This window comes from Drosophila mojavensis, unplaced genomic scaffold (assembly GCF_018153725.1).
Source record: "Drosophila mojavensis isolate 15081-1352.22 unplaced genomic scaffold, ASM1815372v1 contig_136, whole genome shotgun sequence".
Classification (NCBI taxonomy): Eukaryota; Metazoa; Arthropoda; class Insecta; order Diptera; family Drosophilidae; genus Drosophila; species Drosophila mojavensis.
The window spans coordinates 11,190,563-11,218,404 of record NW_025318667.1 but is presented as its reverse complement, the minus strand read 5'-3'; the positions used below and the strand labels follow the sequence as shown (position 1 = coordinate 11,218,404).

The following is a 27,842-nucleotide window of genomic DNA, read 5'->3' as shown; positions in this document are numbered from 1 at the left end:
AGAGTCGGAAATGCAGCAGCTGTTGCCATTATAGTCTTTGGCATTGGCCCCGTCAATAGATATAACGCCTCGTCTGCTTCTTCTTACTTTCTTCACGCGATACTCGCCAACGGCATTGACATCGGTTTTCAAATTATGATATTTCAGTTAGCCAAGGCCTAAGGGCCCACTCTTGCATTTAATAGAGTTCGCAATTTTGCTTTGAGCGTCGCAATTAATGGCAATTACATGGATTTGAATGCTTCTATATATATGTATGTGTATGTATGTGTAGATGTATATATCGACCATATACCACCATGCACCGTTGGCCATTTGGTGAATGAATAATTCAGTCGCGGTTGTGGCGAATGCATATTAATAATTCCAGTCACGGTTATTGGCAAAATAATTAAATGTGTCCCGGTCGATGATTAAATAGAGCAAAAAGCCACCTCATGGCCTGAACATCGTAAATCATACTTAAACTATACCAATATCTACAAATATAGCATATAAACATATATATTATATAGATCACATTTCGATTATATTAGCTGTTGTTCTGATAAGATAAATTTCTGCATGCAATTTCATCGTTATCTATCTATGCCTGAGAAGCCAATGAACCCAATAATCTGGCCGTAATAAACCTAAAAGAACTATCATCATATACGAGCAAATTAGTCAAATAATATACAATATTATAACGTAATTGTGGCAGATTAGTTCATATATTAAAATAGATAACATTTGTCATATTTATTGTTATCGATTGCTTATATCGAACTTAATCAAATCCCGTAAAAGCTTGGCATTATAGCTTTTACGGGAATTCACAATTTTTTGCTAGTTTAGGTTTTTGATTGAAAGACAAGATGGTGTGGGTATTTCCTATTTAAACATTTTCTAAAATTTCATCAAAATTTCGATATGTAAAGTTGCTCATGGAACCCATATTGACTTATATACCTAGCCAAGTACGTATTTCAAGCATTTAAGCTCACATAATTTGATCGAAACCTAGATTTTCTCTCTAATATAATCCATGATTTAGCCTCTGAAATATCTCTGCTTTAAATTGAAATAATAACACTATTCCACTTAGACTTATGCTCGCTCTAGCTCTACAATTTTCAGACTTTTATATCACAAAGGGAGAAATATTTCGTCCTTCCCTTGATTTCAAAGTCAAAATGTGAACTTTCATTTGAAATCAGATTTGATAGAAATTAACTTTATTTTGGATAAATTTGTAGTTTTGGAAATAAATTCGAAATTATGATCACAATCGTGGAGGATATCTTTGGCATTGCGACCAATCCATTTACTGAGCGGGCGCAGGTGGTGCGACGCTATACAATTAGCAACTCGAGCCATTTGGCCGTTAGGATCATCCAATTGGGCGCTACCATACAGAGCATCACCTGTATGGATGCCTATCATAATATTGATGATATAGTATTGGGATTTGACGACATCGCCGGCTACGAGGCGCACCGAAGTCGACGCTTCGGCTGCATGCTGGGACGTGTGTCCGACTGGGTGGCCAACGGTGAATTCATGATGGACAGACGCAAGGTGCGGGTCACAAAAAATTGGAACAATAAGCATCAGATGGATGGCGGCTTCATTGGGTTCGATCGCATCATTTGGGACTTGCACACGATACTGCCCGACGGCATTACGCTCTGCCATCAGTCCGAGCACGAGCACGAGGGCTATCCGGGCAATCTGATGGTGCTGCTCCACTTCACCATGGACGACGACAATCGATTCTTTATGCGCATCGAGGCGCGCACCGATCAGACGACGCCCGTCAATATCAGCAATCACTGCTACTTCAATTTGGCCGGACAGAAGGCCGGCCGTAAGGGCATACTGGAGCATCGTCTGGTAATTGACGCCAACGATACAATCGAAACGAACGACGACAATATGCCGACGGGTCGATTTGTGAGTGTCAGCAACACCGCCTACGATATGCGTGTGCCGGCCTTCATTGGGGACCGTTTGCGGCAGTTCGAGAATAAGCCGGTGTCCGGGTTCGATGTGTGCTATGCCATCGATAAGGATTTCGATGCGAGCGTATTGCACTTTGTTGGACGTTTCCTGCATCCCGAATCGGGCCGCTACATGGAAATACACAGCAATCAGCCAGGCATGCGATTTGAGACGGCCAACAAATTTCCCGACGACACCCGCGACGAGGAGCCCATTATGGGGAAAAGGTGTGCCCGATACTATCAGCATTCCGGCTTTAGTATCCAGCTGGAAAAGTTTCCCGATACCATGAACAATCTGGACTTTCCCACCGCCTTCATAATGCCGAGTGAACTGTACTTTAATGAGACCATCTTTAAGTTCGGCGTTCAGGAATCGTGGAAATGTTGCGCCACCCAAGAAGAGCTCGACAAAATCGGAGCTGATATCGTGCGTTATACCTAGCTGTCAAGCCGATAACTATCGATTCTTGTTTATTCTGGCCTTCTAAATGTGTATTAAAAAAACTATTGTCTAGACAAATTTACTTCATATTTGGATCGCTAATATGATGAATTACCGATAGCATATATTGAAGCTCAGGTTAGATGATTCCTTCTTTCCGATACTTAACAGACTTCTATGGTCATTTTAAACTGGAGCAAAGCTCTAGCTGCAGATATGGCAACGCTGCTTGCGACAAATTGTTATCGATTAGTAATGTTATCGATCGTCAGACTCGCGTTTCTCTCAAATTTTACTGAACATCTTGAGCAACTACTGCTCACTGCATTAGTTTAAACTAAGTTGCAAAGTCTTTGCTGATATGGCAACGCTGCTTGTTATCGATCATCATGCAATACTTTTGCTCAACGTTTAGCAACCTTTTTAAGCAGCTACCCAAATGCGAAACATCCATTTGAAACTAAGTTGCAAAGTCTTTGCCGATATGGCTAGCCTTTTTGTTAGCCTTGAACTTTGACCATATCAAATCGAACAGCTCAACCTGACGGCTGATGACGCGTTGCCACAGTAGCGTTAATTTGTTGACACTACGAGGCAAAAGACCTAGCCTGCGATATACGGTATGTGTGGTTCATAAATTTATTGTTTCGCAATCAGCGTATATTTATATTTCTTTATAGCTATCATAAAAAAAAAATTTGAAATGTGAAAGTTGAATCACTCGAGCAGATATCACGCGAAACGCCATATAGTTTAACCGTTATACAGTTGACAGAAATATTAAATTTTATATGACAGGGGGTAAAGCAAACGTAATTAGTTTTTAGTCAAGCTCATATGAAGACATCATAATTATGCATGACGTTGCGCCGCACGGAAGCTGAATGCAAACGATGTGAATAGAATTTTTTACATTTTTTAGAGGTTTTCCTACCACCTCCCCTTCGCTTCCTGCTCCATCCACTAGTGGTACTACTCTAGTACTCAGCAACGCTAGCCTTTCGGGTTAATTGCACAGCTCCCACACATTCTGGGGCACTACTTGAAGGGTGCTCGCACAATGTCTAATGTTTTTTTGGGGTCGTTCAACGAGAGTCTGATGGGCCTTCTGGCACACAGTTACAGCATTTGCATAACGTGCTCCAAACCAATTAAAACAAAAATAAAAAAATGAGAAACAAAAAAAGAAATCAAGTTGAAACGTTTTCAGTCAAGCGCAAACGACTGCACAATACTCGCTCATAGTCCAAATGCAGCTGGACTTGTGGGGGGGAAATCTTGTAAGAATTATATGAGTGGATAGTATCCGACTAGAAGATGCCTTAACACTGCTTTAAAGACTGAACAATGGTAGGTAGATTGATGGGAATTACATATCTTAACTATGCATTGGTTATATGCTAATAAAACTAATTTTGAAATTAATTGAAACAATACAAATATAATTGTATTTTGAGCCTGACTTGCCATTTCTATGGGTTCAGTGTATCAAAATGTAATCCTTGGGGCATATACTATTGCCACGCCTGCAAGTGTCTTGAATCCTATCCTAATCAATCAATCCACGGAGTGGGTCATCAATAAAGCTCCTGTCAACCGACACTTTCAGCTGACTCCAAGACTTTTTTCCCCATTTGCCACACCCCATATGATGGTAATTACAGAACTCAGATGTGTGTATGCAACGCTTGCAGGATTGACTTAAGAGCCTAGGGTAGTGCCCGATTTATGATGATGCCCACAATCAAATCCAACTTTCAACGCACTGGCCTAATATACTCGCTTCAAATCAGTGCGAACGCGTATGGAAAATGTGAAAAGCTAACGAAATGCCAAAGCAGGCAAATGTGTGTGGCTGTTGAGTTCGCAGTAGTTATATATACTCTATGGAGGATATCCTTTAAGGAAGGTAAACAAAGTGCAGCTCAACGAGCTGACTAATGTGTGCGTGTGCGTGTGTGTGTGTGTGTGTGTCTGAGTGTGTGTGTGTGTGTGTGTGTGTGTGTGTCTGAGTGTGTGTGGCGCCCTTTGTCTGAAATGGTATTATTTGCATTCATATTAGTTTCTTTGTTGGTCGCAAATTAGAGTATCGCATATTTCATAAGGCGTGCACTGGGCGCTGGGCTATAAACGATTCGACAAACGCTTTTCCAACTTGGCTGTGAAAGCGCTTTGCTAACGAACGGCCTGGCATCCGGAATTCCAATTTATTTCTTGAGCTTGAACGGAAAACTTGGCTTCATTGTTGTGTGAAAACCAAGTTAACGAACCGCTTCTTAGACACAGGTGTATTTCTAGATTCCAGATGCAAATTGAGCTACGAATATGAAATGTTGATTGTGAAATTGTGGCGAAACTTAATCAAGAAATTTATATAGAATATGTATGTAAGGATTATTTAAGTTAGAGGATTTTGAGGCGAATCTGTGTAGTCCAACAGATAGAATTCATTAGGACGATCGATACAGACAGCTGAGTTAATATAGCCATGTCCGTCTGTGCGTCCGTCCGTCTCTGACTTTGTTTGACTATTTTACTTTGTCTGTCTGTGTGCTAGATTTTCCATCTATCTATTTATCTATCCGTGTATTTATCTTTTTTGCCAGTCCATCTCTGTCTCTCTCTCTCCGCATCTCTACTATCTCCCTCTATCTATCTCTCTGTCTCTGTCTCTGTCTCAGTCTCTCTCTCTCTCTCTCTCTCTCTCCTCTCTCATTGTTCCTGTCTCCCTCTCTCTCTGTCTCTGTCTCTTTCTCTCTCTCTCTTTCACTCTCTCTCTCTCTCTTTGTCCCTCTGGCATGCCTGCTGTTCGTCCGTCTGTCTCTCCATTCCTTCGCTTTTTTGATATTTCGTTTGCCTTCCTGTCCCTCCTTCTAATCATATGCTTCACTCTGCGACCTTCTCTCTTACCCTTACTTTTTCAATTTCTCTCTGCCTCTATTTTTTCCATCTCATTCTTTCTCTTCCACTCCCCTTTCTCTCCCACCCTCTTTTTCATACCATCATTCCCTCCTTGTGTTCCACCTGATAGCTCATCTGACCTTATACTGCGATTAATCTCAATTCTGGTCAATACAAAGTCCTGCTTGTCAGATCTTCAATATTCTATGCCATATCATCATGATTGGCTCTATTCAATCAATTCATTTAACTGGACTAGATCGCAACATTTGATATTTTGCACAACTATTTGAACTTTAAGTTCTGACCATGACCTAGATGGAAAATGCAGTTCGAGCTTGCAAAAGCATTCCGATTAGATTGTTTCAATATGGATTGACAGCTGCTAGGGCAACAAATTGACATTTTCTTGACTTAATCAAGTCAAACAAAAGCGGACGTTACAAAACTGAGCTGGGCTGGGCTGGGCTGAGCTGAGCTTCGTCTTAATGTAATGTCCACACACTCACACACACTTGCACTTAAATTATAAATGCGTGGGTGTGGGTGTGTGTGTGTGTGTGTGCGTGTGTGGTTGAAAGTGGCGTCATAAAAACAATGGCATCACCACATCAGAGCAGCGCGTCGAGCGGAAACCAGCTAAAAGGCCACGCAGTGAAAGCCAGATAGAGGCAACACACACACACACACACACACATACACATAGATGCCAGCCAGAGACAATGAAGCTTTGCCACCGAGACCGAGCGCAAAAGTTACGCCAACAACAACAACAACAACAGCAACAACAACAAAAAGGAAAACTTTATGGTCATGCCTTGGTGACAACTCGATGTTGTTGTAGTTTTTTATTTTTTGTGTTTTTTCATGACGCCAATGATGAAGGCAATGATACTATAAAATAAAGTATTGCATATGCCAAGGCTAAATACGTTTTCACAAAAGTTAAGTTGAACAAGAAGAAGCAGAAGAAACGGAGCAACACGAAAAAAGAAGCAAAAACTAAAGGCGAGGGTTAACCCACTCACAAAGCCAAGCCATAAAATTCAAGAGGAAATTCAAATAAAATTTGGAGCACTGCAAATGCCATAAAATTGATTTCGATATGAAGAATTATTGCAGCAAAAACTTGTATGTGTGTATTAAAATATATGAACAGAAATTAATACAACAAAATGGAGTATATTAATATTATAATACTGCAAGCCTTTTCTAACTAATCGAACTGACCTCGCGGAACATAACTGTTTGATAAATTTGCACTGCGAACAGAGCTGCTAAATACTTGCATATAACTCGCTCTCTCTTTGACACACTCTCTCTCTACTCTCTCCTTCTCTCCTTTGCTGTCGCTTCTCGCCCATTGCTTTTTGTTTATGAATGCAATTTGATTTCTTTTTAGGTCAACGAATGTTGCTCATTTGACATTTTTTACTGATTTCAAGTTGGAACACGATATAAACATATGTACATATGTACATATATGTATGTATATGCATACATGTGCATATATCTAGGTATGTATGTATTTGTGTCTATCCTGTATGCTTGTGTGCTTGTGTGCGTGTGTGTCTGTTAATGTGTGTATTTATAAATGTGTGAAAGTTTATCCTGACGCCTTGGCTATTCCCGGCCCCAGGCTAGGCATGAATGTGCCCATGCATGCGTGTGTGTGCGTGGGCGTGTGTGAGTGTGTGTAACAGCTTTGGCTAACAATTTTAATTTCTTGACTGCTTTTATCGCATTTTGGTATTCGCTCTATATAACGGAATGTGGCAGAAGCAGACCAAGTAGGAAAACCAAAATAGGAATCATGCAAGGAATGTGACTAATGTGTGTGCGTGTGTGTGTGTGTGTGTGTGCGTGGATATAATTCTGAAGTGAAATCCCACAAAACAATAACAACACTAAGACGCTTCCGTGTCCTTGTTTCAGTATGTGTGCACGCGTGTGTGTGTGTGTGCGTGAGTGCGTGAGTGCCAGAGAGTTCCAAAAACAAAGGGAAGAAGAATGGCGAAACAAAGCCCAGCGAAGCATAACGGCACACCACAGCAGCAACTCTAATACACTGCACTACAGGATCTCGAGGCGCAAATGAAAAACAGACAGCAAATAATTATAAAATTAATGATTATTTTCTATCCATACTTTTCTACGGAGTTTTAATTATAATAAATACAAATTTAATAGATTTGTATTTTATATATAATTATAAAATATGTATGAATAATATATTTCTATAATAAATCTACGTATTATTTATGCCTCAAAAAATTTTAATATAAATTTTCTATATGTATGTATTTTAATTTTTTTATTGCAATTAAAAATCTCATAAACCAAGCGAAAAAATATATGTACATGTTTTCAATATACATATATATATATTTTTTTTCACTCAAGTCCCTCAAAGAGTTAAACAAGAAAAATATATACATATATAATAAATGGTACAAATTTGTAGTGTAATAAATATACATGACAAATGTGGGATGAAAGCGGGAGCGGAAAGAAGAAAAAATTCCAACGTTTCTTATTCTCATTATGCGTTCGCAAACAAAAACAAAAGAAATGCAAAGCTCTTAGAGCCGAAGCTGAAGACTTATGCCTTGATTGTTTGCGGCTTATGTACGTGGCATTACCCTTTAATGCAGATTAATAAGCGGCTACGCACACACTCACACATACACACCACATGCACAGTTCGTAAACACAAGGCGTATGTACATAAATAATTGTTGAACTTTCATTATTTTCATGTTGGCGAGGGTTCGCTTTCGGTATGTGAACTTTATGATAACGTTGCGATCGCATATCTCTTAGTTGTTTATTTACCTTTGTCCTATACCACGTAACGAAAATATTTTCAAGTAATCAAAAAAAAAAAAAAAAAAAAAAAAAAAAAAATGAAATGACTAAATTGCTGATCATATAAGCATTTGCTGCCTACAGGGTAGCTGTAAGTCGACTACATGCGACTAAACTCTTGCTGCTGGTTTCTTTTCTATTTAACGAAGATACATAAAAATATATATGTATAAGAGTGAGCACATACATTTATACATTAATACATGTCTACATACTTATATCTTTGTCTGTATGTATGTGTGTTTGTTTACATACTTGTAGAAAGATAGCAATAGAGACGCCAGCGTTGACGTGTTGAGTGGCGCAATTTGTATTTCTTGTGCCCGCAGAGGCTGCATGCTCCAAATTTCAAGTGCTGCACAATTTGCAATTGTTTGGCCAAACAATTTGCAAAAAAACAACAGCAACAACAACAATAATAATAACAACACAGGCATGAAATAGCATAGCACACAACACTGAAGCAAGAAGCGCGGCATTCTGAAGACAGCTAGTAACGGGATTAGTGAATGAGCGAGATAGAGAGAGAGAGAGAGAGAGCAGCGAGCATTGGTGGTGAGTTTACAAAGTTGATGGCACCACCGACGCGTCGCATCGCGTCGTCCGTTCAAAAAGTACTCCACTTACAAACGCACCTTTTTGCAGCTCTGGCGCATCCCCATGCTGTTCGCCTAGAAAACGCGTAGAATGCCAGACCCAAAAAAAAAAGAAATAAATAAAAATTGTAACAGCAATAGCTAAGCATAAAATTAGAAGGCTCAACTGGAAGCTACCCTGGACACAACTCTTAATAATTATGATTTTATTAAAAATATATATGTATGTACATATATTGATAGCATATTTGGGGTTATCCCTCTTCTTCTTCTTCTTCTTCACCTTCTCTATCTTTGTGTGCATGAGCCTCCACTGTTGAGAAATTTGAATGCCATCAGATGCAAGCTAATGCTCTCTGTCATATGCATAGCCATACGACCCATTTAACTTTGAAATTTCAAAGGATATTTTAAGTTAAAAGCCTGCACAAACAAAATCCGCTACACTCGCCACACAGTCGCCGCGGGGGCGAGAGAAGTGACGACGACTTTGTCGTTGTCGACGCTTGGCAGCTTTGACATTTGCATAGAAATACATGTGTATAATGTGCATGTGTATGTGTCTGTACTGAGTTTGTGTGTGTGTATGCATAGAGAGAGTTTACCAATAGATGGTAAAGTAAAGGCAAAAGCATGACGACGGTCGAGTCGAGAGGAGGACAAAAAACCGAGCATCAGCATCCCTGCCGGTAAAAAAAAAAGAAAAGAAATCCTTCGAAGTTCTAGCAAAAGTTGGGGTTGTCAGACTGTTGGCGTGCGTAACTCTCTGTGTGTGTGTGTGTGTGCGTGTTTGTATAGAAACATCGTCATCATTGTCGTCCCCAAAAATAACTAACCCCCAAATCGCGTGGCCGTTGTCAGTCGCCGCACTTCGAATACTCCGTTTTTTTTTTGCCATACGTTTGAAGCGACCCTCGTTCATACGAAAGCGCTGAGCAAAGTAGAGCATAACCAGCCAACCGCCCGACCGTCCACCCGCCGGCTCGTACAATCAATTGGCAGCTGCCGCGTCAGCCATTATCTATTTTTAGCACTTTTTGGCGTATGTTATATGCTTTATTTTATGTACAGTGATACATACATGTATGTATGTATGTACTTACATACATATGTACATCTATTCCTTCTTCGGTTTAATTACCACCTTCTCTTGTTAATTGCAAAGTGTCGCTGTTTAGATCAACGTTAATTCTTTTAACAATTTCCACACTTCTTTGTGGGTCAACTGGATTGCATTTCAACTACAATTTCTCTCGCTCATACACACACACATACACATATAAGTATGTAGGTTTGTCTGTGTTGCAAAAGTATTTCGTATAGAGTTCCCCAAAATTGTCACAAACTGTTCACAACACAAAATTTGAGTTTGAAACGAACAGTTTGAAGGTCACCGTTGCAGTTGACAATTTATGTATTCTCTTCTCCCAGTAGCCCATTATAATATTATGCTCAAATCTGGAATTCGTGGAATTCGTTTTACACATTTTCTTGTTATGCAAAAATTCAATTCATGGAAATTATTTTAAGCTTCATTTTAGTTCAGCTTCATGCATAACTATTAGGCGTCTCTAGCATTCTTTTCAATTGTAAATCTAATGCATTTTAATGCATCCCTGGCATAGGGCGTGATTTGCATACATATGTATGTAAATAATAGTATGCTAAACATGCGGCTGCCCTAATGCGAGTTGTTGCTCCACTCAACTCAGCATGGACTCAATTTCGGTTTTCATCTCTCGTTTGTTTATTATGCATTGTCTGCCATTTTGGCAGAGCTACAAACTAAACAGTAAATGCTGCCAGAACCGTTGTACATACATATGTATGTATAGAGTAAATGAGTTCATGAGTGCCTTTTTTGCTAAAGTAGATGCTCGCTATAAAGATATTTAAAAAATTTAAGAACGCATATAAACATAAAAATATAAGATAAATATATTTTCCCTAGATAATATACATACATACATAGATAAACAACTTTTGGTTCAAATAAATTTGTAAAATAATTAATTATTTTTATTTGATCTTTTCGAAAAAAATCCCAGCGGGAATATTACGTTGTGCCTGTATAAGACTTCAATATAAGATCTCCTCACATCGTATATCAAGGAAGCTTCAATATAAGATCTCTCCTATATATACCGATCTATTCAAAGGAAGCTTTCACTGTATTTACATACAATACATACGCATATTGTGCATGCACTCACACACACATCAACATACGAGTGTATAAGAATCCAATATAAGAGTTAATTCATACCGCAATTCGTTGCCAGCGCCCCGCTGGCTGCCGCCGCTGCGGTACAGCGTGTCAATGTTGTGGTTACGCTGGTTCTTCTTCTTGTTCCGCTTCGTCTTCTTGTTGTATGTGATTGACAAAAACTACACGGTTTCCGTTGCTTGATATTCGTCTTTCACTTTTGACTTTTTTTTTTGTGCTTTATTGTTTGTTTTTGTATCTTTACTAATTTTATTTGTGTAATTACTTAGTTACTCTGGTAGCACTCCACTGCACAAGAAACAAAAATAATATTTAAAAAAAATGTAAATGTAACAGTTGTTTTTGTTGTTGCTGCTGCGGCATGTATTTATTACTTATTCGTGTTACAGTTTAACAACAAACAGACACACACACACATAGATGGATAAAGAGCGTAGTGTTGGTAAGATTTCACTTTAGCGCTGCCGCTGCTTCAGCTGCTGCTTCTGCTGCTGCCGCTATGGACTGCACGCACGAAATGAACTTTCACGCCGACCGCAAAGCTGCCAGCCAACTGACGGCCTTGTCCTGCTACATGCCGGTGCTGGCGTCGCGTCGTCGTCAACGTCTGCGTTAGTGTCAGCGTCGATGACCGGTAAAGCAGCCTCCCTCCACTTGCATTCTCTTGCGTTCTACGCGCTGATGCGGCTGCGGCTGTGGCTGTTGTTGGTGTTGGTGTTTCCGCTGATGTTTTCGTTGCTTTTGACATTTTTGTTTTTGGTCGATCGATAAATTTCAATCGCGCTCTACTAACACCGTTACAAAAAATAAAGAAACCAAAAAACTAAAACAAAAACAATTGGCACTTGCACTTTTGTTTTCGTTGCTGCTTCGCATACTGAACGCTTTCTATCTTGCTCTCACACATAGGTATCTAGCTACATATAACGGTAGAGTGCTGCATATGCATTAATTACCATTCATTTAGCAGCCACTGCACTTTTTCTTCTCTTTTTATTTTTTGAGGGCAACCTGAAAGCGGAGGCAGACAGAGGCCGCGAGTATTTGACTTTCAATTATTGTTGACAGCCGCTTGTTACGCTATTTCCAATTTAATTTGATTATTTTGGTATCTATGTATTTATGTATGTACACATATACATACATATAGAGAGATGCCGCCGCCGCCGACGACGCCACAGCCACCACCATCATCACCAAGAAATGCCACCACCAACAACCGCAGATGCTGAAACAGAAGCCGAAGCAGAGGCAGCCACAACAACAGCAGCAGCAGAAGTAGCAGCCGCAGCAGCATCAGAGAGCAACAATACATCGTTAGTACATCAAGCGGTTTAAGCATCTGCAGAATTTAGTGTAAACAAGAATTTTAATTGCTTGATACTGACTGTATTTTCCTTTCGTTCGTTCTCTTTTCTATCTATTTGCTTTCGATTGCCGCAGCAGCCCAATTTGCACTTGTTTTCATTCTTGTACTTCTTGTTCTTGTTGCTTTTTATGGATTTGCACACACGTTTGTTTATAGGCGAATGATGATGTTGTTGCTGTTGTTGGTGTTCATGCTGCTGGCCAAAAGCCGTGCGCTCCTAAAGCTCTGCATGGCTTTATTTCTATATGTAAATAAATAAGCTGATGCTGCTCTTACAATTTTCACGATTGTTAACAATGCATATATTTTTAAGAACACTCAATAAAAAAAAAAACAGCAAAAAAATAAAAAATAAATCTCGTTGCGCACGCAACGGCGCTATCAATGGTATAACTGTAAACAAAAAGAGCGGCGTACCTCAGCGTCCGCGCGCGACGCCAGCTTTTTGCAACTGAAACTTAGTTCGAATTTGCGAATAAGCGCTTTCCAATTAGATATACTACGAAAGCGAAAAACCATAAGCTCATCCATCACTGGAGCTTTTGATTCTAATGAACAATTCACGGCGTTGCCACTCTTTCAATATGCGACCATTTTTTAAATTAGTAAATATGTTCACTAAATAATTAGAATTAATAGTGTATACGTTTTTATTATTATTTGCTAATAATATTTCTAACTAGAAACAACATAAAAGATTATTTTTGTCCATTGATTTTTTTAAAGCTTTCCTTAGTCATTTGTGTTTCTGTGCAACTATCAATGATAGTCATTTTGTTCGTAATTTTTTGAACACAAAGAAGAATTTAAAATTGTATTATATTTTTTTAAATATTTACAAATTTAATCATCGCACAATCGTTGACCGCTACAATATCGATTACTGATTAATAGCAACACTGAAATGAATATCGTCGCATCGATATTTCGATGATTTTAATTTAATTGTCCATCAGCAGTGAAAATTGAGACTCGAGTCGGCTTTTTCAGAATGTGGAAACTTCTATTAGTGGCAATTTTAGCAATAAATCATTGCAATGCTGTGTTGGAAACCGATGCCAATACGCTGGTACTTCTAGACAATTTGGCCATACGCGAAACTCATTCCATTTTCTTTAAATCACTGCAAGGTAACCGGCATAAGAACACACATACACACTCACGCATGCATACACAAGCTATGACGTGTACAATATTTATTTGTCTTTTTCTTCTTAGATCGTGGCTTTAAGCTGACCTATAAGCTAGCTGATGACTCTGGCTTACTGTTATCGCGCTACGGCGAATACCTATACAAGAATCTGATCATCTTTGCGCCCAGTGTAGAGGAATTCGGCGGCGACATCAGCGTCGAGCGACTCGCCCAGTTTGTTGACGACGGCGGCAACGTTTTGGTTGCGGGCAGCGAGAAGTCTGGCGATGCCCTGCGTGAGTTTGCCTCCGAGTGCGGATTCGAGCTGGACGAGGAGAAGGCGGCGGTCATCGATCATCTGCACTACGATGTGAGCGATACGGGCGACCACACCACGATCTTGACCTCGGCTCTCAATCTGATCGATGCGGCCAGTGTGGTGGGCAGCGAGAATCGAAAGGCAGATGCAGCTCCGCTACTTTATCGCGGCACCGGACTCATTGCCGACAAGGAGAATCCGCTGGTGCTAAAGCTCCTGACGGCCGAGAGCAGCGCTTACAGCTACAATCCTGAGCAGAGCGTTTCCGACTATCCTCATGCTGTGGGCCGTAACACTCTGCTAATTGCTGCCCTGCAGGCACGCAACAATGCACGCGTCGTCTTCTCCGGCTCGTTGCAGTTCTTCGCCGACGAATCCTTTACCATGGCCGTGCAGTATGCACAAAACGGCGCCTTCTTCAAGCAGGCGGGCAACCGTGCCGTCGCCGAGTCCATTAGCAAGTGGGTGTTTGGGGAGAGCGGCCGACTGCGCGTCGCCTCCGTACGCCACCACAAGGTGGGCGAGAAAAATCCCCCAGAGCAAGCGTACACGATCACCGATCCCGTTGTCTACACGATTGCCATCGAGGAGCTGGTCCAGGGCAAGTGGCAGCCATTCAAAGCCAACGATATTCAGCTGGAATTCGTACGCATCGATCCGTTTGTGCGCACCTTCCTCAAGCAAACGAAGAGCGGCAGCTATGAGGCCCGCTTCAAAATACCGGACGTCTATGGTGTCTATCAGTTTAAGGTAGACTACAATCGGGTGGGCTACACGCACCTGTACAACACCACCCAGGTGTCGGTGCGTCCATTGGAGCACACACAATACGAGCGATTCATACCGAGCGCGTTCCCCTACTACACTAGCGCCTTCTCCATGATGATTGGCGTCTTTGTGTTCTCGTTCGTCTTCCTGCACTTCAAGGAGGAGACCAGAACTGGCAAGGACGACAAGAAAACCCAATAGATCCTAGTATTTATATGAACAATTTTTTCGCGTATGCATCTAATATCAAATGAATGTGCATATATTTCAATAAACGCATTTGTAACAAATTTAAATTTGCATTATAACAGATAATAGTGAATATACCAATTAAAAAACTATACCATTTGTATTTAAAATTTTCCGCATAGTGATGAAAGCAGCAAAGCTTAAACAAACATTTGTAAAATCCCATCTCTAGGGCTGCCACCTGCTGCTATCTGGCCACATTGCCAACAGCTGCTTTTCGATATAGTTCGATATGCGATACCGATTGCTGGCACAGGCAGTGCATAAAAGTGCAAGATCGCAATGCAGTGGCAAACATTTGCACAAATATGAGTGAACGCACTTGATTGACCAGCTGCAGCCGTAAGAACAATAAGAGAAATGTCCAGTGCAACGTCAATACAAACATCGGCTGTGCCGCCCGTTTGGAGCTGTGACACGCACAGGCGCAGTCATAATCAACAGCGCGAGCTTAAACAACAACAACTGCAACTTTTCACACTCCAGACGGACCTGCGTCGCGCCACCAATCATTGGTTTCAGGCCAAGACCGATGAACGCTTCCAGTTGCTGGTGCAGACATGCGTTCAAATCCTGCAGCACGGCTTGCTGCAGCCAACGGCTATCGGAACGCTGGTAAGTGCGACGCGGGCTCAGACTGAACTCGTCTTCTGATAAGCGCAGCGTTCGCAACGCCCTAGGCTTAAAAGAGAAACGAGAAGCAGAAGTGGAATAAAAGGGAAAGTGGGAGTCGCAGCGAAAATACCCTAGTTAAATAGTAGAAGCAATAGCAAATGTTTAAGGAAATATTTAATAATTTAGAAACAAATTTATTTACTATTAGAAAAAGATTTGTCTTGTATACAAATAGAGTATATTATATTATATTTAAACAACAATCAGTTGCTATTACATAAACGAGTATTCAGTTATTATTCAACAAATTGAGTTACTTCATATTTTATTATGTTTTTTAAATGATCAATGAAATCCGTAATTGCGTTGTTTATTTTAGATATATGTATGTATGTATGTATGAAACTATGATAACACTTGGGCTTGAATGGGAAACCGAATACCAAGAACAGCCGTTGAACGTAAATACATGCTCAATTTAACTGAGCTCTGTTGATTGATAAAAATTGTAAATAATTATGCTATGTGTGTATATAAATGGAAAAACATGTTCATAAGCTTGGCTCAAGTTCGAGTTTTTAGAAAGGGTATTTTTTAGGCTTGGTTAAGCAATGTGCAAGCTTAAAATGAAGCAAAAAGAAAACGTAACAAAAGAAATCGTATAGAGTGACTAACAAGCGTTTTCTAATCGGGAGTGCTCGACTAGACGATAACCGGGAGTGGACAATTAATTGTTGAGTAACTTTTAATCGGAATGCATTTAATTGATGTCATTTTTAATGGGTTTTAGATGGCGGCAATAAGAGCCAAAACTCTGCATTCATCAAAGTCAATTAGAAACCTCTAGCTCTTGTGCTATGCTATCGATAATGATCGATAATTAGCAGATGGAGTGAGTTATCGTTCGAATGTGATTTAACCAGAATTCTCATTTCCCCAAGTATTCAGGATGACCATTTCTCAATAAACCCGCGTTGATCGATTTCCCTTGTTCCTCCATTGCAGCGCCTAGTTGAAGACTTTGAGTTTCTGCGTCTCAGCGAACATCCGCCAAAGCAGCAGCAGCAGCAGCAGCAGCAACAACAGCAGCCGCCAAAGGCAACAACTTCAGCTAATTCCTCACCTGCCCCCGGATCCACAGGGAATATGGCATTTAATGTCAGCGAGTTCCTATCCCATTGGGCCGCCAGCTGCCTGCGCTCGCGCTGCTTGTCGCGCTGCGTGCAGTCGCTGGTGGCGGACAAGGAGCTGCTGGACAGCTACTATCAGCGGGAGGTGGCCTTTCTGCGGCACGGCGACTGTGCGGCGGCGCTGTTCGTCTGCCTGACGGCCGTTGAGCTGGACCAGAGCAGCTTGCTCAGTCAGCTGGAGCCGATTGTGGGCAGACGTCGCCATCGGCGCACCAGCTCGCAGCCCAATTTCAGTTTGTCGCATCGACTGCACGTGGTGCAGGAGGAGGAGCAGCAACAGCAGCTTCAGCAACTGCAACTGCAACAGCAGGAGCAGAAGCCGCTGCAACAGCAACAAGTCCTGCATCCAAATCCGGTAGCTACGCAGCTGATGCGACGCTTCAAGAGTTTACCCTGCCTCTATCACAGCGACAGCAGCTTGGATCGAGTGTCGCATGCAGAGAGTGGACTCTCGCCGGCTGCTCCTGCCGCACGTCCGCGCTGCCAGACCTACAACAACAGCCCGAATGTGCCACTGAGCGGCTGCAGCCTCAGCACGGCCAGCAGCAGCAGCAGCAGCCAAGTGGCGTCACCAGTGCCGCGTCGCATACAGCTGATCAACTGCGATGACATCAAGATCTGGACAGATCAGACGAGCAGCATCACTCCCACCACTGGCAACAGCCAATCCTCACCCGCTCCGGTGCCCGTCACGAAGCGGGGCAGCTTCCTGGGCAATCTATTCGGATCGCCGCCGGTGTACACCAGCTGGTACAACAAGAGTCGTGGTGAGAGCGACGAGGCGGGCAGCGGGAGTGGCTTAAACGGCTTGACTGGCTTGAATGGCTTCCTGGCCATCAACGGACGCAAGCTGGACAAACGGCAGCAGCAGTCGCTCTTCGAGGGCGTCAGCATGCTGGACTACAACAATTGCCAGGCGGCGGCGAGCAGGACAGCGACGGAGCCCTTGGACATTGTGGGCGGTGTGGCGGGTCAGCAACAGCAACAGCAGCAGCAGCAGCATAGCGCCAGCTGCAGCACCACCTCCTGCAGCCCGAGCAGCGAGAGCCAGTGCAGCAACAGCAACAAAATGGACAATCAGAGTCTGGCCGCATTCCTGCAAATGTCGCGCAATGCGCGCAACAATACGGAGCTGGAGAAGGAGAACGCCCACTTTCGCATCTCGGAGGCGTGCATTGCGGCCATCGAGCACGTGAAGTGGAGTCGTCGTGGACAGCCGCCGGAGTGTGCCGGCAGCAGCAACAGCAGCAGTGGATTGGCCATAGAAGGGGATGCCCTGCTGCTGCCCCCCTATATGGAGCAGCAGACCACAAATGGCCATGGGCAGGAGGAGAGCATCAACAGACACAGCAACAGCAACAGCAACAATGACAACAATAGCGCCGAGGCAGTCGGTCTACAGCTAATCTCGCGCTTCAATGACAAGCAGCTGCCCAAGCTGGCGGACTTGAAGTGGCTCGTCTCGGAGCAGGATGCACCGCAGCAGCTGCTGCCCCTGCCGAAGCTAACACCGGAACTGCTGGAACCGCTGGCCGAGACGAGTCTGACGCGTGGCACCAAGACCTGGGCGCCGCCACGCCAACAAATCATCTTCACCGAGCATCCGCCGGCAAGTCGCTCCCAGCTGCTCAGCCGGCAGCATTATCGCTGCGCCGGCTGTGGCATGCAGGTGACACGGCAGTATCAGCAATATTTTCGCTACTGCAATTACCTGGGCAAGTACCTGTGCACCGGCTGCCATCGCAACCAGTTGTCGGCCATTCCGGCCAAGATACTGCAGTCATGGGACTTTCGCTGCTATGCGGTCAGCTCGTTCGCCTATCGCCTCATCGAGCAGATGTACACGTTCCCGCTGTTCCATGTGCCCGACCTGAACGCCCAACTGTATGTGAAGCAGAAGCAGTTGGCCAAGGCGCGACGGCGTCGCCTCCAGCTGAAAGATGTCCATAACTTCATAAGCGCTTGCCGCTTCGCCACCAAGTAAGTGTGTCAAGGTCACGCATCCTTCCGTCTCTTTCTAATCGGTATTCGCACGTGCAGGGAGCAGGCGCTGTTTGACGCGGTGCCGGCGCACATCACCAAAGATCCGGACATGTGGTCTATGTGTGACTTTGTCGATGTGCAAAACAGCAGTCTGTGCCGCTCCATCGATGAGCTGATTGAGCTGAACGAGCAACATGTCTATAGCTGTGTGGTAAACTGGAATTCGTGTCTCTCTTCTGCTTGTGCAGCTGTTTAACTCTCACCCCCCTCTCTCTCCCTCTTGCTTGCAGCTCTGCACGGGTCGCGCCTTCGTCTGCGAGCTGTGCAAGAGTCGCGAGCTGATCTATCCCTGGCAACGGAAGGTGCATCGTTGCGGGCAGTGCGGCGCCTGCGTTCATACCAACTGCTGGAAGCTGAACTCGACTGGCGTCTGTTTGCGCTGTGACCGGCTGCATGGACGACAACAACAACAACAGCTGTAACAGCAGCAGGAGTAGAACATGGCCAAATGAATTTTTTTTGTATATGCATACTGTATATAATCGTGTAAATTATGGATTCTATTAGCAAATGTACCTCAAGTGAATGATGACCGTTTCATAAGTTGATTTTTATAAATTATACAAAATATTTATTTTATGATATTAACTCTTGCATTTAACTTAATAGCAAAAACCATTTCCATATTCTACCGCAGGTCTTATTAGCCAATTCCAATTGGAATATTCCATTCAAATAATTAAGTGAAGTTTGCTTAAAATTTCTAATTTTCAAATTATGAATGTCATGGCAATATTTTAATATGTTTTATACATGTATATTTAATTTATTTAACGCTTCTGAAATGCACATTTTATATGCATATTCCTACTGGCTTGCTGACTTTATTTTTTAATTTCTTTTAAGCATTGTCTATTGGATTATCACATAGTAATTTAGAAAAACTCAATTTACTTGAAATTGATCAACTATATGTAGTCTGCTTACAACATGTTTTATTTTTAAATTATGAATATCATGCATTTGAATATATATATTCAAATTATTAATCGGTTTTGAAAAGCACAGAGGATAATGCAAAATTATCGGATTGTGGCAATCAACATAGAACTATCGCTGATGGTCGATATTCGATATGCTTGCAGCTGGCAGCTCATTATGGCATAGCAGCGTCAAAATATTTTCCTTTTGAGTTTGCAGTGCCCGTTCGAGTAGAGCATTAACATTTGCTTGTAAGATAAAAGTTAAAAATTTGCACCTCCTTTAATGAATCGGAAGCGCAAATGCAGTACCGAGCAAAATACGTCACAAGTGTTGTTAGTATAAATTAAACAGTTTTGACTAAATTTATGTTTTCGACTTTTTTTGCAACCAAAAGAAGAAAAAAAGAGCGTCGTGCGTGCAACACACACTGCCGATGAAGAGAACGCTATAAATTGAAGTGGAGGTTGGAAAGAAAACTACGAAGAAAATTTGCAGTTTTTTTCTTGACGGTTGGCGCTTGCGTTTGGGCTCGAGCCTACAGCTGCCTGCCATCCAACAGCCTGCGGCCGTAGCCAAAATATACGCCATAGATATTTTGTCATCTTTAACGGCAAGTGAGTACGAAAAATATGGAATAAAATATGTGCAATGCATTTGTGTGTGGAAGCGAAGTTGAATTTTTGCCTGACCGCCTGTGCACCCGTTCGCCCGTTCGTTCGTCGACAAACATGAGCGAGGGTAAATGTGTACAGCAGTGGGTTTTGATGCGTGCGTGCGTGCGAATGTATGTGTATGTGTGTATGCTTGCCTGCTTGCTTACTTGCGTGTGCGTTTAAGTGTGTGTGTTGGGACAAAAGCGATGCGGCGCACTTCATTTTGGCGTGAACAAATTCTACACGTTCATATGTACATGTACAAATGTACGTATTTAATTGTGTAAAAGAAGCATAGCTGCAAGAAGAAGAAGAAATAGAAAATACGCATAAATATGCGCATATGTATGTATGTATAAATGCAATGGCAAAATGGTAAAACGGCAATATTCAACAAAATTTGCAAGCTTGTGACACTTCTGCACACATACATATACATGCATGCATATATTTAAATATACATGAATTGACATGTGTGGGCATGTGTCAGTGTGTGCATGCATACATGTGCGTGCGTGTGTGTCAGTATGTTTATTTATCGATGTTTCTCCTTCTCCTGTTACCCATTTTCCATTAAATTTTCAGATAACTCAAGCGGCTGCTGCAACCAATATTTAGCGCAACGCAATCGAAATCGAAATCGAGTGTCAACACGATAACACAGAAGACAAACAAACTATAAGTGCCGGAAGAATTCATTGAAAATAACACAAAGCTATCGAAGAGAAAAGAGCAAAGAGAGCATTCGGCTAACAATAATAATTAATAATTTGTAGCAGAACAAATCAGCGAGAACGGCGGCAACAGCAGCAGCAGCAACAGCAGCGGCGGCGTTTGCAGTAGCCGACGGACAGCAAAATTCAAGTGCCGAATAAGATGGACATTGAAACAGATCAGTCTATCGAAGCAATGGATACCCAGGATACCCAAGAGGTCGAGATAATCACAAGCGACCTACAGCAGCAGCAGCAACAACAACAACAGCAGCAGCAGCAACAACAGCAAACAAACTCGCCGCCACAATTGCCAAAGTTTAAAAATCTAATTCATCCGCAGCAGCAGCAGCAACAGCAGCAGCAGCAGCAACAACAGCAACAACAACAGCAGCAGCAGCAGCCGCAGCTACCCAGTGAGAACGGCAACGTGCCGCCACAGCAATTGCTAGCTGAGAGCAGCTCCACATCATTTGGCAACGAACAAGAGATGCCAATGGACGACGAAACCAAGGAGGATCAATTCCGATCGGAGACAACGTTTTCCTATACCGTGGAGAATGTGGCGCAGCTTAAGCAGCAGCATCTATCGCCGCCCGTCTATGTGCGCATGCTGCCATGGAAGATCATGGTCATACCGAATGAGCGTGCGCTCGGCTTCTTTTTGCAGTGTAACGGGGAGAACGATTCGCCGACCTGGTCGTGCAATGCGATTGCCGAGCTGCGTCTGAAGTGCCACAAGCCGGATGCGCCGCCATTTACGCGCGCTCGCATCAAGCATTTGTTCTACTCGAAGGAGAATGACTATGGCTATTCGAATTTCATCACCTGGCAGGAGTTGCAGGATCCAGATAAATACTATGTCCACAATGGCAGCATCACGCTCGAGGTGCACGTCATTGCCGATGCACCGCACGGTGTCCTCTGGGACTCGAAGAAGCACACCGGCTATGTGGGCCTGAAGAATCAGGGCGCCACTTGCTATATGAACTCGTTGCTCCAGACGCTATATTTCACAAATTCACTACGCTTGGCCGTCTATCGCATCCCGACCGAGGCCGATGATAGCACCAAGTCGGTAGGCTTGTCGCTGCAGCGCGTCTTCCACGAGTTGCAGTTCGGCGATCGTCCGGTCGGCACCAAGAAGCTAACCAAATCCTTTGGCTGGGAAACTCTCGACTCGTTCATGCAGCACGATGTCCAGGAGTTTCTGCGCGTGCTCCTCGACAAGCTCGAGTCGAAGATGAAGGGCACCTGCCTGGAGGGCACCATTCCCGGCCTCTTCGAGGGCAAAATGTCATCGTACATCAAATGCACAAATGTCGATTACAACAGCACACGCTACGAGACCTTCTACGATATTCAGCTAAATATCAAAGACAAGAAGAACATCTTCGAATCATTTCAGGACTATGTCGCCTCCGAGACACTTGAGGGCGATAACAAATACGATGCCGGTGTCCATGGTCTCCAGGTGAGTGCAGAGTTGTCCATCCAATTAACTGCTAGGATAACATTCGCCTCCATTTAACGCATTCAATTTGTAAATGTGTGTAGGTAATGTGGGAACATAAGTCAAGCTCTTGCCATCCACAGCATGTGGATTGCATGTGTTTAAATGTCATGTGGAACGTAGCAATTGATGAAATTCTATACGAAGTAAAAGGAATTAGAGAATTCATAATTTGTCAATTCCTGCTCTTAATATTGAAATATATACTATATCATAGATTAGTCACGTTCCACAACAAATTACATAGTGGCGCACGCCAAAAACATAGCATCCACTATAATTATCTCTTGTTCCACTTAGTGCCCGTTAATTGTGGATATCAAATTAGACACGAAATTCTCATATTTGCAATAATCACCTTAAACACATTTGAAATACGAATCGTGCAGTGAGGCCGAAAGCCCGTTATCGTAGCATAAGTCTATAGGCACATACATATAATAATAAATAATTACTTTTTACCTTTCTATTTGTTGTGCAGGAGGCGAGCAAGGGCGTCATATTCACATCATTCCCGCCTGTGCTGCATTTGCATTTGATGCGTTTCCAATATGATCCAATTACCGATAGCTCGATCAAATATAACGATCGATTTGAGTTCTATGAACAGATCAATTTGGATCGGTATCTGGCCGACCGTGAGAATACGCCGGCCGATTATGTGCTGCACGCTGTCCTCGTCCATTCCGGCGACAATCACGGCGGGCATTATGTGGTCTTCATCAATCCCAAGGCCGACGGACGTTGGTTCAAGTTTGATGACGATGTCGTCTCCAGTTGCCGCAAGCAAGAGGCCATCGATCAGAACTATGGCGGCATGGATGATGAGATCTCGTTTCATGCCAAGTGCAGTAATGCATACATGCTGGTCTACATACGTCACTCGGAGCTGGACCGTGTGCTGGGCGATATACCCGAGAATGAGATCTCTAGCGATCTGGTGGAGCGACTCGATTTGGAGAAACGCATCGAGATGGCGCGACGCAAGGAGCGCAGCGAGGCCAATCTCTATGTGCCCATTCACGTTATACTCGAGGAGTACTTTGAGTCTCAGCAGAAGCGCCGACTGTTCGATCTGGAGAAGACGCACCAGCGTCCCTTCAAGCTAAAGCAAACCCAAACCGTTAACGAGATGGTCGAGATGCTGGTGAAGGCATTCGGTGTGCCGCGCGATCGCATGCGCATGTGGAACATGTGCACGGCCCAGACACAAAAGTTCCTGTACTTTGATTTCGAGGCGGAGGCGACACGCACCATCGAACAGATACCCACATCGCAGAAGCCGTGGGTCATATTCCTTGAGTTGGCACCGCCCGACAGCAGCGAGCCGCTGCGGCCGTTCAATCCCAAAACGGATGTGCTTCTATTCCTCAAGTATTACGATGCGCGGAACAAGCGCCTCAATTACATCGGCTGCACTCAGCAGCCGTTAACGCGCCGTCTCAGCGAACTGGTGCCGGAGGTCAATCGGAAGCTCGGCTTCGATCTGGACACCGAGCTGACCGTGTTCGATGAGTATGCCGATAAGAAGATCGCTAACATAAACGAGCCCATCGAGAATGTGCTCTATATGCCGCAGGATCATCTCCAGGGTCCCATTTTGATATTCGAACGGGAGAATGTGGATGTTAAGCTCGATTTGCCCACCGTTGAGGATTACTTCTTGGATCTGGTCTATCGCATCGAGATCATATTCAGCGACAAGTGCAACCCCAATGAGCCGGACTTTACGCTCGAACTGTCGAATCGCTACAATTACGATCAACTGACCAATGCCGTCGCCGAGCGCCTCAACACCGATCCCCAGAAGCTGCAGTTCTTCATGTGCATCAGCAACTACAAGGAGACCGCCGGCAATGCGGTGCCCTACACCTACAAGGTGCGTGTAAGCGAATTGACATTAGAGATCAGTGAACAGAGTAAACTGAAGCGAACAAACTCTCCACCGCATGAACGTTGTTCATTCAGTTGAGATCAAGTTGGCCTGGTCGTATCTATCATGTTCTCACATGCTCAGCTGAGCTATTGAATTTCATTCAGTTTGATTTGCTTCGTCGAGTCGAGCTGACATAGAATTCAATAATTTGTATATCCTGAACCCATTGAAAAAGGGAAATCAGGGTATAATGGTTCTGTTAAAAGTAACATGCAGAAGGAGGCGTGGCAGACCCCAATAAGTATATATATTCGATTAGTCGATTTAGCCCTGTCCGTTCGTCCGTCCATATGTATGAACGCGTCGATCTCAGAAGATATTAGAGCTAGAGACTTTAATTTGTTTTTCCTAGGTCCGGTGTATATCGCGCGCGGATCGAGTTTTTCTCTAAATATCGATAACTACTCCCGATATTTTATTATCGATTAAAGACCTTATCGAAAGCTAGTTATGTAATTATATCTCCTACACCTTTAGAGCTAGTTCTTCCAAATTTTAAATGTAGTCTTTATATGTATTTTATATAACTTACATTTTTTTGTATTTTTTTTGTTTATCCCCCACCCCTATATCCACCCTCACCTTTGTAAAACACGTATTTCAAATACTAGAGACTTGTGCTTTGGCATATACACGCACTTTAATGTTATATTAATGACCTGAAAGTTTCATGAGCCTAACAATTAAATTTCCATTTGCATCTCTACGTTTTTCTGTGTGTGAGTGTGTGTGTTTCTTGTGTAAGCAGAAAGACTCGAAGAATTATTGTAAAAATATCAATTCCTCGAAGGGTTCAGGGGATTTCGTAGTCGAGCAGTCTCGACTAGAGCCTTCTTATTTGTTTCATTTTACGAATTTTAAATTTTACAAAAATACGAACTATGTTGATATTCACAGGGTACCATCAAGGATCTGCTGTCGTACACGAAGCAGAGCACGCCAAAGCGGATTTTCTATCAGAGACTGTCCCTGAGCATACACGAATTGGATAACAAAAAGTTATTCAAGTGCATTTGGGTATCCAATGACCTGAAAGAGGAGAAGGAGCTGGTGCTGTATCCGAATAAGAATGATACGGTGAAGGGGCTGCTCGATGAGGCGGCCAAGACGATCACGTTCGCCGAGAATAGCCGCAAGAAGCTGCGCCTGATGAAGGTCGGCAATCATAAGATTGTGGCCATCTGCAAGGACGACATACCGCTGGAGACGCTGATGAAGACCAATGAGTCGATAACCACCACACAGGGCACTCAGAAGGTCTACCGCATCGAGGAGGTGCCGGCCGATGAGGCACAGCTGGCCGAGAACGAGCTCCTCGTACCGGTGGCCCATTTCAGCAAGGAGCTGTACAATTCATTTGGTGTGCCGTTCCTAACCAAGGCGCGCCATGGCGAGCCATATGGTGCACTCAAGCAGCGCATCCAGAAGCGACTCAATGTACCGGACAAGGAGTGGGAGAACTACAAGTTCGCCGTTATCACAATGGGCCATACCATCGATGTGAACGATAATACCCCCGTTGATCTGGAGGTCTATCGCACCTGGACTGGCGGACAGTTGCCGTTCTTCGGACTGGATCACATCAACAAATCGCGCAAGCGCAGCTCGCTCAATTTCTCCGAGAAGGCAATCAAAATCTACAACTAAATTAACAAACAGCAACAGCAAAAACAATAACAAAACAGAGCGATATATGGAAACAAAACAACTACAACAAACAAAAACAAAAAAACAAACCAACAATAATAATAATAATAATTAACTACAACAACAAAATCAACGTATGTTCGTGTGCAGTGAGTTTGCGCTCGTGTGTGTGTGTGTGTGTGTGTGTGCGTGTGCCTGAATAAGTGTCATATATATCCAAGCCGAGCAAACAAATAACATTCTCTTATGGATAGAGCATGCTTCCATAACAACTATAGAAACATCAGCAACAACAACAATTGCTTCCACAGCTTTAGCCCAAGAAGTCCATTATAATGATGATAGATATTGAAGCATATGGAGTAGGCAGCCGTATATATTTATAGGCATCTATATGTCTAAGCAGGAGTTACGATAGTTGTGTTCACAGGAGTTGATTCCGTTTGCCTCATACTCAGCAGATTTGTCAGATTCCAGGATCTTAAATCAGTTAACATAATTGGATTTGTTTCACACTTAGCCTTTGCCTGTTACATACATGTGTATATTTATATATACATTCTCTCTCTATATATATATGTGTATATTGTCCAAAAGAAAAACATATATACTATATTTGCAGTCAGTCAGTCTCGACCTAATCCTCCACCAACTGTCACGAAGCCAGAGTCAATGGAGTATTCATAGTAGAACATGTTCCAATGTCAATGCTCTACACACATACACACACACACACACACACACACACACATGACAAACGCACACACATATATACATTGTAGCTTTTGTTTATGCATGAATCAAATGGAATTTCAATTCATGTATAATCATTTGGTATATATGCGTGAATGCTTTAAAAATATTTTTTTGTTTTTTTTTTTTTTATGAATACTATTTTTAAAGCTATTTTAAATACATATATATATATATATAAAGAAAAATTAGCGCCAAGATCCTGAACAGATTTTTGGCATTACTGTAAATAAGCGTTGCAGTTATACCCGAAAGCCGGGAACACACACACACACACACACACACGGACACAGTCACATAGTAATACACTCACACACATGCAATATATGTTTACATAAATATATATATGTGTATGTAATTAATGTCCCTTGCCGACAGTTAAACAGTTAAAGCAGGGACTCTTTGCTGTTTTGACATCATGTAGAAAGAGAGAGGAAGAAAGTCAGAGAGAGAGAGAGCGAGAGACAAAGAGAGAGTGTGTTATTGTGTCGTGAGGAGTTATGAAAGCTATATATATATATATTTAGGTATATATATATATACATATATATATATACATATATGTAATTAAAGATACATTTAAAAACTATTATCTACCATATAACGAACACAGATCGAACGTTAATGAAAGAAGAAGGAAAAATATGTTTATTAAAAAAAAAAAAAAGAAAAAAGAAAAATAAATTAAGCAAAAAAGTAAAAGGAAGAAAACAGATTTGTTTCAAACAACAATTATTTGTGATTTTAATACATGAAATGATAAATATAATGATAATGATGTGACTATCTATAATAATATTAATCATAAACTACGATAATACAAAATAAAGAAACACTTTAAATTAACAGTTAGTGCTTTTACTTTGTTAACGTTAGCAAAAATATTAAACACAAAAAAAAAAGAAATGCAATTTAAAGAAACAGAAAATATTTTAACATCATATGAAAAAACAAAATATATATATATATATATATATATATAAAGAATCCCATATATAT

At 42.4% G+C, this 27,842-nt stretch overlaps 5 protein-coding genes across 8 annotated transcripts in view; 4 read left to right on the top strand and 1 right to left on the bottom strand.

Moving 5' to 3' along the window:
- The window catches only part of LOC6585217 (diacylglycerol lipase-alpha), a 28,014-nt gene extending 15,123 nt beyond the window's left edge, over nucleotides 1-12,891 (bottom strand). Inside the window, exons 1-2 of one of the 4 annotated variants that reach the window (XM_032732702.2) lie at nucleotides 12,806-12,891; nucleotides 11,059-11,307 (exon numbers count right to left, since the gene is read on the bottom strand). The gene's annotated coding sequence lies outside the window, so the exon portion shown is untranslated. Of the gene's footprint in view, nucleotides 1-11,058; nucleotides 11,308-12,407 lie in introns of all 4 variants that reach the window. The other 3 variants (XM_032732699.2, XM_032732700.2, XM_032732701.2) reach the window with 3 other exon arrangements.
- LOC6585216 (galactose mutarotase) lies at nucleotides 1,162-2,505 on the top strand. The gene has a single exon (XM_002010813.4). The coding sequence runs from the start codon at nucleotides 1,261-1,263 to the stop codon at nucleotides 2,425-2,427; it is 1,167 nt and encodes a 388-aa protein (XP_002010849.1). The 5' UTR covers nucleotides 1,162-1,260; the 3' UTR covers nucleotides 2,428-2,505.
- A 433-nt stretch (nucleotides 12,892-13,324) lies between the features above and the next one.
- LOC6585215 (dolichyl-diphosphooligosaccharide--protein glycosyltransferase 48 kDa subunit) lies at nucleotides 13,325-14,897 on the top strand. The gene is made up of 2 exons (XM_002010812.4): nucleotides 13,325-13,518; nucleotides 13,607-14,897. The coding sequence occupies exons 1-2, from the start codon at nucleotides 13,380-13,382 to the stop codon at nucleotides 14,806-14,808; spliced, it is 1,341 nt and encodes a 446-aa protein (XP_002010848.1). The 5' UTR covers nucleotides 13,325-13,379; the 3' UTR covers nucleotides 14,809-14,897.
- A 186-nt stretch (nucleotides 14,898-15,083) lies between these two features.
- LOC6585214 (run domain Beclin-1-interacting and cysteine-rich domain-containing protein) lies at nucleotides 15,084-19,292 on the top strand. Its single transcript, XM_002010811.4, has 4 exons — nucleotides 15,084-15,471; nucleotides 16,477-18,641; nucleotides 18,702-18,855; nucleotides 18,935-19,292. The coding sequence occupies exons 1-4, from the start codon at nucleotides 15,217-15,219 to the stop codon at nucleotides 19,124-19,126; spliced, it is 2,766 nt and encodes a 921-aa protein (XP_002010847.2). The 5' UTR covers nucleotides 15,084-15,216; the 3' UTR covers nucleotides 19,127-19,292.
- A 567-nt stretch (nucleotides 19,293-19,859) lies between these two features.
- On the top strand, nucleotides 19,860-27,406 carry LOC6585213 (ubiquitin carboxyl-terminal hydrolase 7). The gene is made up of 5 exons (XM_044010678.1): nucleotides 19,860-19,876; nucleotides 20,023-20,242; nucleotides 20,867-22,468; nucleotides 22,989-24,386; nucleotides 25,341-27,406. Exons 3-5 carry the CDS (start codon nucleotides 21,158-21,160, stop codon nucleotides 26,088-26,090), a joined length of 3,459 nt encoding a protein of 1,152 aa, XP_043866613.1. The 5' UTR covers nucleotides 19,860-19,876; nucleotides 20,023-20,242; nucleotides 20,867-21,157; the 3' UTR covers nucleotides 26,091-27,406.
- Nucleotides 27,407-27,842: the final 436 nt, after the last annotated feature.